At 41.7% G+C, this 18,493-nt stretch overlaps 1 protein-coding gene across 4 annotated transcripts in view; it reads left to right on the plus strand.

Annotated features, from left to right (window-relative positions):
- The window catches only part of acot7 (acyl-CoA thioesterase 7), a 52,078-nt gene that overhangs the window by 5,534 nt on the left and 28,051 nt on the right, over positions 1–18,493 (plus strand). For 2 of the 4 annotated variants that reach the window (XM_034590923.1, XM_034590921.1), the window contains exons 2-7: positions 661–778; positions 1,662–1,818; positions 11,461–11,552; positions 11,809–11,923; positions 12,307–12,321; positions 12,476–12,562. In XM_034590923.1, coding sequence (XP_034446814.1) covers positions 661–778; positions 1,662–1,818; positions 11,461–11,552; positions 11,809–11,923; positions 12,307–12,321; positions 12,476–12,562 — 584 coding nt within the window. The remainder of the gene's footprint in view (positions 1–660; positions 779–1,661; positions 1,819–11,460; positions 11,553–11,808; positions 11,924–12,306; positions 12,322–12,475; positions 12,563–18,493) is intronic. The other 2 variants (XM_034590924.1, XM_034590922.1) reach the window with 1 other exon arrangement.

The following is an 18,493-nucleotide window of genomic DNA, read 5'->3' on the forward strand; positions in this document are numbered from 1 at the left end:
CTAGTTTGTGGCACGCACTGGAGAACAGGAACCAGCTGATGTAACAGCGCACTACACTCTGTCCTAGATGATGATACTGTATGTTGACTGTATCTACAAGCACATCACTGGTCCCTTTGTCTGCCTTTTGTTAACAAACGTGGTTTCATCAAGCAGCATTTCTTATATTAAAGCTTAAATATTAAATATTGGCCATAAATTGGCCAACATAAACCAACTCCTCCTCTGTTGAGTGATGGTTTTCCCAGGTTGTCAAAGATGGCTTCTTTCACCCCTCTTTAAAACCATCTGCCTTCTCTGGCTAAAATTCGATCCATTAGCATCCTCAAAAGAGTGTCCCTTGTCCTTGTTTTTTAAAAATAAACTGCTGAGCCCAGGCCTGATGAACTGGCACACCTATGCTGAGCCATCTGTTTATGTACTGGTTGTTTTATTCCCCAAGTCTAAGCAGTCCTCGTTGCATTACCCTGCACAATCCACATTGCATGTTTGGGTCTGAGGATCTTGTCCTCCATAAGAAGAGCTTCCACCTGAACTGTTTAAATGTGTGAAACAGGATGCCAAGAACAATTTTAACACAAGATGCTAATGGCACATGTTTTAAACCTACCATTCATCAGATCACACAGTTAATGCTAATCCATCTCCTCTTTACTGCAGGATCATGCGGCCAGATGACGCCAACATCATGGGCAACGTCCACGGCGGCACTATCCTCAAGATGATCGAGGAAGCTGGTTGCATCATCGGCACGCGACACTGCAACACACTGAACGGGGTGAGAGACCAAAATCAGCCCCAAAAAAATCTTGACGTTCTTTTGTTTCTTCCACATTGTCATTAGAGCTGAAAAGCTTTTAGAACTGCTCCTCACTTAACATCATATGTTTATTAACACAGACTGTCCAGCATTAAAAAACGGATTTATTCACTTTGTGACAGTTGTCTTACAAAATAAAAAAAAAGAATACAACAAAGTTCCACAGTACATCTATTAAATCTTACCTGTCAAAATGCGGAACTTTACGGATATGCCTTTCATAAAAAACTGTATCATGTTTCATCACAATGTGTTTACTAAGCTACTGCAGTCTCTGGTATGTCATACCAAGAACTGAGTTTCCTCAGTCTTCACATAGTTTGTGCACAAGGGATTTATCTTTTACAGACATCGTGGTTCCTTTATCTTATCTGACAGTATGTTCACATGTTGATGAATAAGATTAAGAGGGTTTTTTACCTGGCTTTGCCCCAACAACCCCAACAACCTGATTGTTGACAAATTAAAATTGCAGGAACTAAAGAAGAAGAGGAGACGTGCTTCAGTTCACAACTTATTCAAATGAGATGGCTGCTATGGGGCACCTGAGAAAGAAAAAAAACAAAACAATTGAGTTCACTAGGAAGTAATACAAACATTGAAGTATATAGCGAGGACAAATAAGCAGGCAGGGTACTTACTCCAGGGAGATTCTATAAAATACCCCAAATCACCACTTGTGCACGCTGTGATCATTGGCAACACTGCAACCGCAGGTCGTAGAGTAGAGGGTGATGAAAGTCATTGTTTACCAAAGGCATCTTTCAAAAAATACATTTTTGCCGTGGATTTGTGCATGACACTTGTTGAAGCTTTGACGTTTGCTGTTTCTCTTCTCCAGGACCGCTGTATGGCAGCTCTGGCTCGGGTGGAGAAGACAGAGTTCCTGTGCCCTGTGTTCATCGGCGAGGTCGCCCACGTCACGGCTGAGATCACGCACACCTCCCAGCACTCACTGGAGGTGCAGGTCAATGTCATGGCGGAGAACATCCTCACAGGTGACTTGTTTGGAAATGTAAAAACAGGCACTTACTGTGTACAACATAGTAAAGTTCAGGCTTTAACTATCTGATAATAAATGAATAATTTCATTCAAAGTAAATTAAAATTGAGTTTCTATACTTATAATAATGTTACACAAAGGTTTTCGTATCTGAGGATCAGCATCAGGGGAGATTCCTACTAATAAAATATTTAGCTAAATGCAAGATGGAGTGAATATTTAATGTAAGCAAATATATTTATTTCATTAATTTATTACTGCATTATATTCTAATGAAACATAGTTATTATTGTGATAAAGTAAAGATAGTCTAAAATGTTCTACATTTGTATTCAAGTTAAAAGTGTGCATTAGATAACAGTTTGGCTATTAAAACAGTTGACCATAAATCATGTTTTACATATTGTTCTAGTAGTATTTCTATCTCACACAGCAGAAGTAATGTTGCTGAATAACCTTTTTCTGAAAGGAATTTAAAGCAGACACTAAACCACAGATGCTCTAAAAAAACAATAACCATCTGTCTCTGTAAGACCTGACAGTGTGACAAACAGTCTGCACCTACAGAAATTCAACCACTATTATTTTATTATTTATGAAATGACGTGAAAAAATGCCCGTGGCCCTCGCAGGACTGTAATAAATTCATCTGATCATTTCATTCACCGGGGAGACGTACACTCTTGAAGCAGAGACAAAAGCCAGAAGTTAGGGAGCGAGTCACTTTGGAAAATATAATTCAACTACATAACTCCCTCACTTCCTCATTGTGATATTCTGCCATGTGATCAGTGGAGGGCAGCATACGATAAGTAATGCAGCTCGTAGAAGCCTAAACGATTAGAAACACTTTACAGGAGGAGCTGCATTTAGAGCTGAGACAGGGGGAAAGAAACTCAGAGTCATGTTGGTGTCTGGTTTGAGTGATGCTGTCTGTATGTCTTGTTAATTATTAAGATTTGTGCACCTTTAATGTGCACCATGTACATAGAAAAGCATGCACGCACGCACGCACGCACGCACGCACGCACACACACACACACACACACACACACACGCTACCCAGAGTCCCTACAGTAAAGACACAGGGAGGATCAGATTGTGCTGACCTAGCGTTGTCTCTGAACCTTTAAATGCCAGTAGCAACAGAGATTCACAGACTGCCTGAAACAACCAAATGCCACGTGCTGTACTGCAACTTCTTTAGTTCATATCCAGGTTGGATAGATGCTGCATATACCTGTTACAGTAATACATGCAAAGATAGACACACACAACATATCATTGAAGTTCTGCAACACCGGTGCAGTTTCTTGAGATGAACAACAGCAAAGCTCACTGGATTGTTTGTTGTTTTTATTTTTTTAAAGGAATTTGAAATGAAGAGGTAGTTTGGCATTAAAGCAACATGTCCCTCTTCCATTTCAGTACATTCAGGAGAGGGACGAATAGAGAAAAAACGAGGGGGATGGGAGTGAGACAGGAAGACAAATGGGAGGAGATAACTAGTCAGACATATCAATGGGCAGAAAGACAGCTGAGAGAATGAAAGAGGAAGCAAGATTGAGAGTACGGAAGAGACAGAAAAAAAGGATGAAGGAAAGGAGGTGTGAGAAACAAAAGAAGTATCCCCTAGACAGCCGTTGCCCTAGCAACAGGCTTATACTGGTTGGTTGGCTGGTTGCTGGGCTGGAAGCAGGTTGACGGAGGCGGAGGCAGTGATATGAGATGACAGGTGGAGAGAAGCGGATGTACATACAGGCATCTTCACAGGCAGCCCACTATAGTGCATGGGCCCACCAGGAAGGACCTCAGTCAGGAAGACAGCTGATGGACAGAATACACTCGAGGCTCAAGACTCTCAGAGTGTTGCAAACCGTATTTTGCCAAGGATTTTTGTAAATTACATACATTTTTGGCACATTACAATTAACGTTGGTGGCTGTGGCTCAGGAGGTAGAGTGGTTTGTCCACTAATCTAGTTCTGCATGCCAAAGTGTCCTTGGGAAAGATACTGAACCCCAAAGTTCCCCTGATGGCTTTGCAGACAGTGTTCTATTGATAGAGAAATTGAAATTGCTGCACATAGATGACACTGTATGATTGTGTGTGGATGGTTGAATGGCAAAACTATACTGTAAAGCACATTAAGTGGTCATAATACCAATTCTCAGCTCCATTATTTGATCAGAAAATGACATGTGTGTAGTTTTAGTAATTATTAGATTGAGCAAACTTTTCCAGTTCCATAATTGCACAGCTTTGCATGTGAGAGCTCAAAGAGGAGTAAACAGCTCGGAAGTCTCGGTGCAGGTTCACTGTCGGGGCAGTGTGGGTGTAATGAAGATGAGGAGCTCATGCTCGTGTCGAGAGCAGGCGCAGAGGTGAGTTCCTCCGGGAGGACAAAACTTCCCTTCGAGCTCTCCGGAGGCTGCGTGGGCCAAGCACATCTGGGATGGGATTTGCTCACGTAATAGCCCAAATGATACGTATGAACTCTGCCGTCACCCTGATTCAGATTAAATGGCATCATTTTTTACTCCACCAAAACCAAAACATTGCAACACACGTTAACCCCTGTGTCCCACCTTGAGGAAATAGAAATAGAATAGAATTTTAAAAGGATTATTCTCCTGTACTGTGTGGAGCGAGCGGATGACTGTGTGTCCTCAAGTCAGGCACACACAGGCAGCGTTGACATTAAAGGAGAGCCAGAGGAGGCGGCAGCTGGGTGGTCTATTAGTTCATGGCTATGGGATGTAGGTCATATGTGTGAAAATGTATGTTTGTGTGCATTTGAGTTGACACAGCTGTTAATCATTACATACGTATGGAGGTCTCTGTTTCTACGGATGTTTTTTTTATTTATCTAAACCTCAGTTGCATCGTCCATTCTTACGCACAGAATGTAGGTCTGTGTAAATGTTGCAGAGCGCATGTTTTGATTTGTTTTGCGTATTTAGGTTTTAGATCTGTGAATTTGTGCAGGAGCTAATGTCCATAATTGAGAAAAAAGCAGAGGTTAGATGTGTTTTCCACTCTGCACCTAGATGCATGTTTGTGTGTCTGCGTGTGTAACACAGTATGTATATGCACTGTATTGTATACATGAATGTGTGTGCATGGATATATGTGTGTGTTTTTTCGTCAGTGTTTGGCCCTTTAAAAGGTTCCTGCAGGGCCGAGGGGGAAGAGAAGATAACGGGAGCAGACATTATTTGCTTCTGTCATGTCGTCTTAGCGTCAGGCCTCACACACTGTGGCCCAGTCAGATACAAACACCAAGTGGATGTACCTGCACACATGCTCCGACACGACGTACGCACGTACCCGACTCCCTGGCATATGCGGTTGTGTAGGGACGACCTGTGTGCCGACCTGATCTGCGCATACTGACACATTCTGCACAGAAAAAGTCACACACACACACGCACACACGCACACACACACACACACACACACACACACACACACACACACACACACACACACACACACACACACACACACACACACACACACACACACACACACACACACACACATTTCCTTCTAAAGAACAGAAACAGGACTGACTAGTGTCACATGTTCCTTGCTGCACTTTTGCTCAGGAAAGATTGTTATTCTTTGGCTCTACAATATGATATCTAGTGTTTATTTTTAATTTGTATGCATATTTATGTACATTAGAGGTTGAGTGTATGTGCAGCCATGCATGCTTTTACAGCTTTATTCATACGTAAGTGTGCATGCGTCTGTGACAGTATATTACACTCTGAGCATGCGTGTTTGTTTTTATGTATTCATGTTTATTTCACGTGTGTGTGCGTGTGTGTGCGTGTGTGTGCGTGTGTTGGGGGAGGAGGCACGCATCCAGGTTCCACAGTCAGTCAGGCAGCATCTCGTCAGGCAGTCCTCAGTCACGGCCCCCCAGGGGAAGGCTGCCTACTGTGGGCACGAGCCGTGATGATTGTCCCCGCTGGAGGGGATGGACATGCGCACAAATGTCCTACACATGCGCACTCACAAAGAGACCAACACCCAACAGCACACACAGATTTGCATATACAGATATATGTTCAAACATGCATGTAAGTACAGTACACTTACACTCAGTATCTAGAAAACTACACACAGCCACATAAACGCACACAGATCCAACAGGATACACACAAGATACACTTTACACTTACGCACACACATGCACACACACATTCATCAAGATCTGCAGATATGAAGAGAAAAAAGCGCTGACTACATTAATGTATGAATAGCGCAGTTACACTTCGAACAAACACGCAGAAGCAGAATTCTCACAGAGGTAATAATGCTTGTATCGCATGCACACTCAGGCGCACATTTGCATAAAGACAGCATAGACAGATCGTGCCCCCTCAACACACACACAGACACACACACACACACACACACACACACACACACACACACACACACACACACACACACACACACACGCATGCATGCATGCATAGACAGAGCTGAGAGCAATGCATTGTGGGTTAAGGCTTAAAATAAGCATGACAGTTCCTGCCATGATCCTGGTGGGTCACACAACTGCAACGTTGTGGGAATACACGCACACACACAAACACACACACACACACATACAACCTTTTAAGATAATAAATAACATATATAATAATTGTTAGGATTTTATTTGAGCTCTAAAGCCTTTTGCACTTAAACAAGATTATTTATGCTTTTTTAAAGATGTAATCATTCATTGTATCAGGAACACCCACACAAACATTTGAGGCTAGGTTGACTTTTGTAGCAGAGCAAATGGCCTGAGGGCAGATCTGAGGTCTATAACTGGACAGACAACACTACTCTCATACTAAGCACAACAGACTACGGTTTGTTTAGAGTCACTGTGCAACATGTCAACTGTGGACTTTTTGTTCTCCCATTTTAAAATCTAGTTTAAAAAGTGAGGAGCTCACTATATCAATATTCAGTGCTGAGTCTCATAAACTTAAATATACAATAATGTTAATATGCTCTGTCAGAAAGCTCTGTCACAAAACTCTACTCCTGGCCTGATTTCATTTCTCCCTATCAGGATGTAGCATCCCACAGAGCAACTGTAATGTAGTTAAAACTAATGGAGCCTTGGCTCAGCACAGTGGAAAATGTGGTTTTGAACACGGGGATCCAGCACTGAGGATGAATCTCTCTGCACTGTCGCTGAGCCTGGAACACGCTGTTCAGGAAGGAGAAAAGGAAACAGGGGGGGTTCTGTTTGGGAGGAAGAATGAAGGGTATAGTGGGTTGGAGACAAAGGGGAGAGCAGAGGGGTGAACGGGTAAAAGGCAGCAATAAATCAAGTGAAACTGCTTGAGGTGAAAGAAATGGATGAGGGTGGAGTGCACAGAAAGGTTGGAGCAAAAAGAGAGGGGGAGGAAGATTATATATTAAAGATCTTAGAGCAGTTTAGGCCAAGGTTTGGTATTGTTTTGAGCAAGAACAAAAATTGTGCATTTTGGAAATTTCAAGAACAGTATGAAGTCATGATTGATGCCTTAAGCTTAGATTTAAGGGGACAGGACGATGAATAAACAAAGACTCTTTCCTCTTGAGCACCCATAGTCAAATCCCCCCCCACAAAATGCTTTAACTTATAATGAAAGCTGCAGCCTGTTTGGAATGGACTGTTCTCTGGGACTGTGTTAATGCTCCAGAACTCCTTCAGAATGATTCCTTGTCATGAGTGAGGCCTCCTTAAACAGTTCTACAATATACTGTCACTTTTTATTGTCTCCACACTGAATGTTGTGTGCAGAGCTTTTCATTTAAAGTGTATGGTGCAGAGTAAAGTTAGTAAACTTTGTTCATCCTGCCTTGGTTTATCTGCCATGACAGTCAATGCTTTTCATAAAATGAAGCTGAAATGGCTTTATTACTGTTCACTTGTTTGGCTTTTATGCAAAAGTTTGAATGATTGACTTAACTGGTGTTATATTTTAATACGTTGCATGTCTTTAAGAGGTCTGTCGAAGCATCGACACAATTTTCATACCTAAGTTCACAACGTTTCAAAATAAAACACCTGTAATTCAGCTCAATATATAAATCATTGCATCAACAAAACAAACAATGTGCTTTAACTTTGAAGACAAGTCACCAAACAGGAAGTGATTCTATAAATGTTGTTGCCATGACGGAGATCAGCACCTGTGACTCAGAGTGTGCTTTGAAAACAATCTGCTGCTTTGGCTCCTGCTTCTGTTTGTGTTGATACCTGATTTACTGTAATCAGCGTTTTTATGTGCCTGTGCTTTCCATTGTTGCTATGTTTAAATCGTTATTTTTCATTACTGCCTATCGTAAAATGTTTTCTGTTTGCTGACAACATATTCCTGTAAAATTAGCGGAGAGACGTCAGCTGGACTGTCTGATGTGTTAAATCCTGCTCACATGCAGGTTTCTTCTCGCAGGTTCATGCCCTCATTGCACTGCTGCAAATCTGTCACACAGTCATGTTCCACAAATACAACATCAATTTTAGGATGGAAAAGTGCCTTCCACTGCCAAGTACCCGTCATCGGAAGAGCCACAGTTCCCTCTTGCATTCATGGAGCTCCTGGTTTCAAAGCTAGGAGAGACTTGACAAACCATGATGCACAAAGCCACTATGTTTGTGGTGTGTTTCTTCAGCATTCTGCCAGGGTGTGGAAATCTGACTGAGCAGATTTGTGGAGCTTGTGTTCAGTGTGGTCGCAGCCAAATTCTTATTCTTATCCCATTCACACAATTCATTAATGCTAACTAAGTAAGCCAGCTGTCCTTCCTGGTAGTAGAGCCTCCTCCATTGTGGCTTATTTTAGTTCTCCACAATCGCTTGTCACGTAGAAACCAACACACACAATAAACCAGTTTCTCAGTATAGAAAAATTAACAGAACTGAGGCAAATATTCTACATGTTACCGTTTTAAGGTGAATGTAGACACTGTTTGTTTCCCCTTAACAACTTGCATGATACTGTGAAGTCTAAGCACTGTGAAGGTAATAAGGGTGCAGGCGATAACATGATCAAACACTGACATTGTCCTCATTTGCTACAGAGGGATTTCAAATTCAAAGCCAGTGCCCTCGTTAGTTTCTGGTCAAAAAAGGTTATCAGCCAGACTGGGAATGGTTCTTAGCTGGCCGGTTGATTCCAGTGCTTCACCCTCCAGTCTTTGTCTCTCTTTCTTTCTCTCTTTCTCACTCCTCCTCTTCCTCCTTCCATCCTAAACACAGTTCCCTTAAAGGGTCCAGCAGGAGCTAATAATAGACCGGAGTCACTCTGTCTTGGTAGAGTCAAGGATATGTAAATATGCCTCCCTTTCTCCTCTGGGCGACTTCCTGGTTGCTGGCAAGGGCGGGAGCCAATGAGAGGAGGAGGAGGAGAGAAGTGCGGTCGGCATGGTAACGCGACTCGGCTGTCTGCATGGTTTTAACTTGGGTGTAAAATGCAGATGTTATTCCCCATAACTAGCCTGCTACTCCCTCAGTCTTCCTTTAACATTTCCCTTGGTAAAGTCTCCGTCACAGTGACGCCCCAATTCTCCTTTTTCATTTCATTATTTTTAATTTATGAGGTGTCCTACCTTTATTTTCTGTCCGTGTTGATGCGCTGCACATGTATATGCAGCTTTAGGTTTGTAAACCATCCATCCCAGTGACACTACCCTCTCAGTTAGTCAGATGGTGCAGCCTCAAGTAAAACACCTCTAACACATACAGACTCACTGTAACTCACATACAGTGAGTTAATTTCAACCTGATGGCCCTGTGCTGTCTTTAATCTGTGCGTCTCCCTTGCATGCCATAACAACACAACCTCGAAATAGCACCCCCCCTCTCTCTCTCTGTTAGGGAATTAAGTGAAAAAGTGTAGGCAGAACAGAGCAGATATCACTATGACAACCTCTGCGCCTGATTGCTATGAGATGTGATTTCCACGAGTTTTGTACTTTGATCTTATGGTTCTTAACTTTCTGTAGGAAGGAAGAGCTCCTGCTGCAGCCTCCAATGTTTTATGATCTATAAGGAGAACGATCTATTTCCAGATGCAGTTTACTTCCCTCATTGATTGTGACGGTTTAGGAGAATCTAATGGATAACATGTTAGTGTCAATATTTTTCCATTAAATTCAATTAAGCTGCATCAAATTACACACTCATGGATGTCAGTCCCCTAACTATGTCTGATTTCTTTCATCGAGATCCGTGAACTATTCTCTGAGAAATAAGGGAGAATGTAAAAAAAAACATCATCTCAATTTTGAAGAAAGTCAAAAATCTGGATCCGCCTCTTTTTCTTACTAAATGTAAGCAGTTCTTATTTGGTCCTTGTCTCATCCTTCCACCAAATTTAGTGTAAATATGTTAAGTTGTTTTTGTGTAATCCTGCTGACAAATAAACAAACCAACTAATAAAAAAACTAGAACTTAGAGAGCTGTAGGTCTGCCAAGGTTAACGCCCTGGCTTGCCATGTTGAAGAAAGTGGGAAAAAAATCACCTGATCTGTATCCAGAATTTTTATTGGTTCTTTCCTGGGTCATGCCCAACCCCTCCTCAAAATTGATTGGAAAAACATTTTTTACATAATCTTGCATCCTGCAATAATAATGATGAAAACATAAGATCCTTGGTTGAGGTAATAATATTACTTAATATCCACAAATGCACAAGAAAATTTAACTTTAAATACCTAATATCTAACCCCTTGAGGTAATTGATATATATAAAAAGAACTAAGCTCCTAAAACTAAGCTCCTAAAATAAGCATTGTTAACTGACCGTAGAAATTTCTATCAAATATAACAAGTCACTTTTCCTTAGTTTACATCTGATCTATAATAATATCTCAAACTATCAACAGGTTTATTCAATAATTCTCTCTATCCTTTCTCATTTGGGTTTGAGAAAAGAACAGAACAAGGAATAAAAATAAAGTTGACACAGCTATCAACCACAATATAAACACATTTATATTTTGCTGGACTGAATGAAAGATGTCTTATTGTGTGAAATCTGTATTTTTTCCCCCTCAATTGACAGACTCTTGTGTATTGTTTGTTTTTAAAAGTGCTCATGAAAACCATTTTAATCATCACAGAAGACAACACCTCTAATAATAATGTGTCAACCGGCAAAACAGTGAATGTCACAACTTCTTTGTTTGTACAGAGAATTTTAATGAGTGAATTCTTATTCTACCCATTTTATATTCAGAGTATACAAATGCAGATAGTTTGGGATTAACAGAGATCAGGCTAAACCTTCTGCAAACCTCCTTATAATGGGTTAAGCGAATGTGAGCTTTGAACAAGAATATAATTATTGCCTTTGAATATTTTCCTCGTTTGTATTCTTTCCCTTTGTTTGCACGAGAAAGCAAATGTTTGGACAGCACCAGCGGCTTTGTAAAATTTGGATTGTCTTGTGGTGTTGTGTTAATAAGTGTCTGCCTTGAAAACAGCAGTTTCTAAACGGTTTGCTCCATTGTTGTTTTATTCAAAAGAAACATCAAACGCATCAAACGCATGTCGGTTTATTTGGTAGCAGATTCCACGCTGACATTTTCCCGGGGAAAAGAATTCAACCTTTCTTCTCTGTGACCGCAGGTACAAAGAAGCTGGCCAACAAGGCGGCGCTGTGGTACGTTCCCTGCTCTCTGAAGAATGTCGACAAGATTATGGAGGTCCCGCCCATCAAGGTACATCCATTCTGACCTTAGCAGACAGATGTTTGGCATTTTACCTGTCAGCAGCACTCTCTCTATCAGACTCTCCCTCCTCCATATGTATAAGAAATTACACGGGAAGTCGAGGAGAGCGGATCCACTGGGTCAAAACAAAAATGACATTTAACATAGCTGTTCTTGTTCGTCTTGAAACTCAGTGTATTAAAAGGGTTTTATATATAGCCATGCAGGGACAGGTGTTTGATGGAAGTGCAAATGTGTTCTGTAGTATGCCAGTGCAGAGCAAGCGGAGGAGGGCAGGAAGCGCTACGAGATTCAGAAGACGGAGAGACTGGAGACTAAAACCAGGATTAAAGAGGTGGTGTCACCTCCATCCCACCCAGGTAATATCCTGTACCCTAAAGGCCCCAAATCAAACTCAAACATACAACAGAAATCTGAGGTTATGGATAATGTTTTAACCCCCTCATGGATTGAAAGATGTTGTAGTTGTTATACTGTTAAACCACTGTAATTATAGTGACATATCAATGCAAAATACAATTTTTATATAAGTAACTTCTTAAACAATCCCTCATGCTTTCAGTATTTAATGCACAATGGTCCAGTGTTGCAACGTTGCAACTTCAACATATATTGGAAAAACAAGAAAACACTATCAATTGTATTATTGTCAAATGTGCTTGATTGCTGTGTAAATGTTTTCAGTCATCATGTTAATCAAGTTATTAACTTAAAGTTATTTGTCATGTATGCTCAACCGCAGAGGATCGAACAAAAGGTATGATAAGCCGTAGAGCATGCTGCATGTCAGTCCATCACAATGGGGCTGTGCACAACATGTGGAAGCATGAAGTGTTTGTCTGTGTTGGCTTGTTTGGGCAAAATACACACTAGCTAAGTTTTGTTTGTGTGTTTGTGTGTTTGCACTGCAGAACGGCACACTGTGGGTTTCAGCCAGTCCAGTCTGATCCATCTGGTGGGCCCCTCTGACTGCACACTGCACGACTGTGTTCATGGAGGTGAGTCCAACTGTTACTTTTTTATTTCCTGACTCAGGTCCAGAGTCCATCCGTTATATGCTGCTGTGAAGAAAGAGTAGTCTCTCTAAGATTGCCCCTGATCGCTGTGCCTGCAGAGCGTGAGTGATGAGTTATAGAGAAAAGGCTGCACAGATGCACTGTGTGAACGGGTGAATGGAAAAGCTGTACTGTAAAGTTCTGTACTACTCTAAAGAGTGGCAATCAAGCCTAGAAACGGGCCATTTACTTTCAGTGGTAACCAACGTGTCCAAGAGAGGTTGATGTCCTTTTCGTGATATATTTTCTAAGAATCCAGTGAGGAGTGCAGTACAAGATGCAGTTCCTCTTAACTAATCTGACCAATGTGTTTTTAGTGACCTTTTCATAGTTTTCTATTATTCAGATGGACTTTTTCTCTCTTAGCCTCAAGAATATAACTACATTATTTTCTCTAGAAGCAAGTAGCATTGCTGTAAGCGTGCAGCAAATGAACACACATCTCTCGCTGTAATTATCTCCTGGTATTTAAATAAATGCAAAGTATCATTTTACAACTTGCTTTGATTTTTATTCGAATTTCAAATGTAGAACCACACTGTGTGATTGCTCCAGTGTGTACATCTGCTGTTTCAGTGCCGTCCCCAAGTCGCCCTCTGCCACTTAGTCTCCGGTGTATCTGAGATTACTCCGTCTTATATGAACATCATCAGAATGTTTGGTATTCAAGGCAGGGAGAGGCTTCGGTGCTGTTTGGAAATCCTGCAGAGGGAGAGTATTAAACATAGACACTTACGGCAGAGAACATAAAGTAAAGGGTTAAAAGGTCGAGAGAATGGAGGAAGGCAGAGATTCAAAGAAGAAAAAGAGAGGGATACATAGACGTTGAGTCAAAGTAAAACAGAAGGAGAAGAGTAAAGTAACATTTATGACAAGTGATTACACATTTCAACATCTCACACTGACATATACACACAGAACCTCCTACATACAGGATGTAAAGTGCATATTCTCATATGTTTTCAGTATCTAAATTGTTTTGTTAAGTCCATCCTCAGCAGTTTTCTCATGAATCACCCACAAAGTTCCCCCAAGTTTTATATCCTTTGGCATCAAAACCCCCCCCCCCCCCCCCCCCCCCCCCCCCCCCCCCCCCCCCCCCCCCCCCCCCCCCCCCCCACCCCTGTACACTGGCACAGTGTGTCCTGTGGTGACACAGTAGAGTCACAGAGGAAGAAATGCTGCTGAATTTAATAGAAAGTGAAGCATCCTTGAGAAAGAATTTTATGGCCATTAGTGCTTATGCTCTCCTAAGTGAGTGGACGAGAGATGAAAGTAAATTGTGTTTTTAGGTTCTGTAATGGGAGTTTCTGGATGTGAGGGTGATCACTGTGTGATGTTCTGGAGTTCTGTGTGTGTGCACTGTTGTCTCGCTGAAATAAGTGCTGGAGTTGTTCTTTGTTAGTTCCTCTGACAGGTTTCTGCTCCTGTTAAGAGCACGGCTGTAATGGGGAAGAAACAGAGTGACAGGGACAAAACAGGAAATGCAGAACTAGAACAATTAAAGGAAACAAGAAGGCTGCTTCACTCACGGCAGCTGAATACACATCAAAATCCGTTTTGCAAGCAAGAAGCTTCCAGTTGTGCTTTTTTTTCTCCTTTAACCAGATATCTTGAATAAAAGTTTTCTGTCAACTTTAAAATCAAAAGCAAGACAAACAATTAATAAAAAAAAAGATTTGATGGTTTAGCCACCCGTAAACAAGAATCGCGATTGTCTGATGTCTCATGCGACATAAATAATGCAAATCCTCAGAGGAAACCTTTCTGGCTACATCTGTAACAAATCCTACATTTTTATCAGCACCGAACAGAAGACAGGACGGGGGGGGGGGGGGGGAGGAGGGAGCTGGGCGGAACATATAAGCGTCACATGTGTCATGGTTGCTTTTTTAATTTGGAGAGCTCGCTGAAAAATATGTCCAATTAAAAATCAAATGTGAAACAAGCATGCGGGTCACTGCGAAAACAAACACACACACACACACACACACACACACACACACACACACACACACACACACACACACACACTCTACTGCTCTCTCTATATATGCCATCGCTCATTAGGCAATGTTCCCTGTTGTTCGCTGCTGCTGCTTTCACTACACTTATTTTGTTTACATAACCGAGTCAGGTCAGGCACCCAGGGCTCTCTCTCTCTCTTTCTCTTTCTCTTTCTCTTTCTCGTACTCTTTCTCGTTCTCTGTCTCTCGTCCTCTCGTCCTCTCTCTCACCCCGTCCTCTGTCCTCTTGCTATTATCTTTTTGGACAAAAGCAAACTTACTTCTCCATGACAATGACAGGTTATTTACGCACTTGTTTCCCCTTTGAGATGTAGAGAAGCAGCCTACTTAGAGCGTTAAGGAGACACAAAGCTTGTGCACACGAACATGAACATCTGAGGACACAAAGACACACACACATACACACATAAACATTTAGCAAACACACAGTTGGTGAATTTGCACCTTTTTTTCACTCAGGGAATCCTGACTGACAGCAGATGGTGTTAGCAGAGCCACATCTAGACACCATTTGACAATTATGTCGCTAATGCTAATGCAATTACGTTTTTGACATTTTAATACCATCAATTTGGTCAGGATTGATTTGACAGTCACACGGGATCCCATTCTGACCTGTGTGGGTGTCTCAGTCTCTCATTTAGCAATGATGGTTCAAATTATTGAAATTAAATGACAGACACATGCTGTTCATTAAAATAAAACATAGTATTGATATTTTTTTCAATCAGATATTTATGAAATCTTTTCATTGGAACTGCCTTCTACTGATTCTCATATGTAATTTTTCAAAGAGTTTATATTTGTGATTTGAACTGTAGTTGGACCATAGATTGTAAATAAGGATTGAAGACATGACCGCTCCCAAAAGTGAAGCCAAAGTGTCTCGTGCCACCTGGTGGCTGGCTGCAGTATAGGTCATTAACCCTGCCTTCTCCATGTTAGCGGATGGGACCTGGACCAAACTAAAAAGTCAAAGTACACATCAAAAAATTATTTCTCAAAGATGGTTCCTGTCATTTTAGGTACTTCATACCACACTGATGTATATTCAGGTGCTCATTTTTCTGGGAAGTTTAGTAACGAGTTATTTGATGCTATAAAAACTGTGAAACATCATGATTGACAGCTGAGACTGACTCACGATTTGTCGAGCAACTTTTGTCGGCAGGACCTCGCTAGATCAGCTCCACCTGTCAGCTGCTTCTGTGAAGACTCTGGCTCTATATTAACAATATAGCTGCGTTCATGTCTGGGATTTTTTGGCTTCATCTCTGGATAGTGGGAGGATAGACAGTCAATGAGGTGGATCACATTTGTGGAGTCAAGAATTATCTATCTATCTATTATCTTATTATTCAATGAAACATGAATGTGCTGCTTAGCACTAAGGAAAGGAGAATAACCTGTGCATTTTGTCAAAACCCTTACTCATTATTACCCAGAACGTTTACAGCGCCAGATGTTGTCAGTCGAGGCCTGCGACTGTACAGCTGCCACTCAAACGGCCGACGCCTGAGCGTGTAATGAAAGTCTCCAGCATGCCTGTTAGAAAAGATCAAAGTATCAGAAACTTTGACTAGAGCCCACCATGAGTCCTTTCAACTCAATGTTCTTTCTTTTCTCTCTCTCTCTCCTTTTCTTTGTTGCAGCTTCTTTAAAGTCTGTCCACCTCTCCTCATTATCTCATGCTCTCTCTTCCTCTTCTCTCCTTGCTCGCTCTCCTCCCTCCTTCATGTTCTGAACGAAGCGTACCACCTGTTTCCATAGAAACAGCAGTTGATTGCCACAGGTGGACAGAACCACAGTCCCGATTAAATCAAATGGAGTGACGAAAAGACTAAAGCAACAGAACCGTTGTTACAGGTTGGGATTTGTTCTGTCGGTTATTCCTCTAAATTTGAGGATGAATATATTTTAGCAAGTTGGTTTTTGTATCTGTGCACAAAAAGGTGTGTGTGCGTGTGTGTGTGTGTGTGTGTGTGTGTGTGTGTGTGTGTGTGTGTGTGTGTGTGTGTGTGTGTGTGTGACAGAGCAGAGCCAGCTTGCTCGAGCACAGGAACACATCCATCACTGTGGCTCTATATATTATCTGTCCTCTGCTCTGATCTATGCTCAGTGAGTATATAAACATGTCACTGCCTGAGACACAGGAATTCATGGAGACAGGGATATGTCCACTGGAGCTTGTGTGATCGACCTTTGTGAGGAGTTTATGTGTGTGTGTGTGTGTGTGTGTGTGTGTGTGTGTGTGTGTGTGTGTGTGTGTGTGTGTGTGTGTGTGTGTGTGTGTGTGTGTGTGCGTGTATGTGTGTGTGGATTGCTCCCTCTACTTTGTCAGCCTTTTCCAAACCAACATATTTGATTCAGAAATCAAATACTGAATCAGGTTGGGGCCTAGACTCAGGAGGACAGTCTTTTGAGATCGGGAAATCCAGGTGAAAAAAAGCACCTGTTCTATATAAGACACTGGTTCCTTCCCTGGTAGACTGAAATACATGGAGCACCTCATTAACCCTAAAGTTTTCTTTAAAGGTTTTCATCTGTTCGATAAAACTAAAGAAATCTCTGTTTCCCTGTCAGTTTATGGAACTCATATCTTGATTTTATTGGCTTCACACTTGGCATGTGTATTGATAAGGGCCCAAGGAAGTGCAGTATCGATATTAGATATGGATATGGACACGTGATACGTTCAACTTTTAATAAACAGGGGACCAGCACTCTGTAGCAGGAATGGCTGGGACTATGCAGTTTATTTATTCTCAAACTTTGCGGTTGTTAAAACCTCTTATGTGTGAGCGCAGAACCATACTAGCGAACAAACATTTCGGCTCCACGTACACAACTGTCGGTCCGCGGGCGCTGGCTGAGACAAGCGCAGATTAGCCCTTCGCTATGCGCTCGCAACTGCTAAACACCGCCCTTGCCGTTTGGTTGTCAAGTTGAATTTTCAGACTTTGGCGGTGAGGGATAGTGGCTGATGCTCGCCTCCTTTGATTGGTCACTTTGAACATTAAAGTCCCAGCCCATCTCTGACCTTCTTACCCCAGCAGTGCTATATATGATCCACAAAGTTTAATATTGCTACAGAAGAGTGATGGGGGAGAGGTTATAAATGCTCTCTTGCATGTGTACTTCACGCTCACAAATTTTGAGACAAATTAAACATCATAAGGGACTCATTAGCAGTGGTGGCTGGGGCCCATCAACTAAAGTGACGTTGTCGATCACAACAGCGTTTTAATGACAACGGCAACGACAACTGATTCGCCATTTCCAGGTTCTGCGTACTGAGTTGAGCTGCACTGAACTTTGAACAAACATATGAACAGCTCTTTGCGCAGCAGTGGTGGCTTCAGAGCTCTGTCCAGCAGTGGGTCTTTATTTGCCCCGGCTCAATTACTGCAGGTCACTTTTCAGAAAAAAGTGTTTCAGAAAAAAGGCTGCTACCAGCATCACCACAGGCCAAGCCCATTCCAAACAGGCAGGTTTAGAACAAGCACTGCACTAGTATATTACAAATAAATATATATCAAACAAAAGTTGTATAGTCGTAGTTTTCTGTGGCTGCTGAGATGAAAAGTCTATAATTCAGGGCTGGTACAAGTGTGAAATCAGTGAGGAAACTTGAACGTGGTTATTACTGAGTAAAAGGACCTTCACTGAGCTGAACCAAAAACACAACAGAACAGCCTCAGCTTGTTCAAATCAGCCATTAAATGAAAGGAGAGTTTCTTTACTTGTGCTAAATGCCGACATTAAATCAATATGGAATAGAAAAGGCATCAACTATTACCCTGCATCAAATTGATTCAACACAAGAAACACAACAATACATACAATT

This window comes from Hippoglossus hippoglossus, chromosome 7, assembly GCF_009819705.1.
Source record: "Hippoglossus hippoglossus isolate fHipHip1 chromosome 7, fHipHip1.pri, whole genome shotgun sequence".
Taxonomy (NCBI): Eukaryota; Metazoa; Chordata; class Actinopteri; order Pleuronectiformes; family Pleuronectidae; genus Hippoglossus; species Hippoglossus hippoglossus.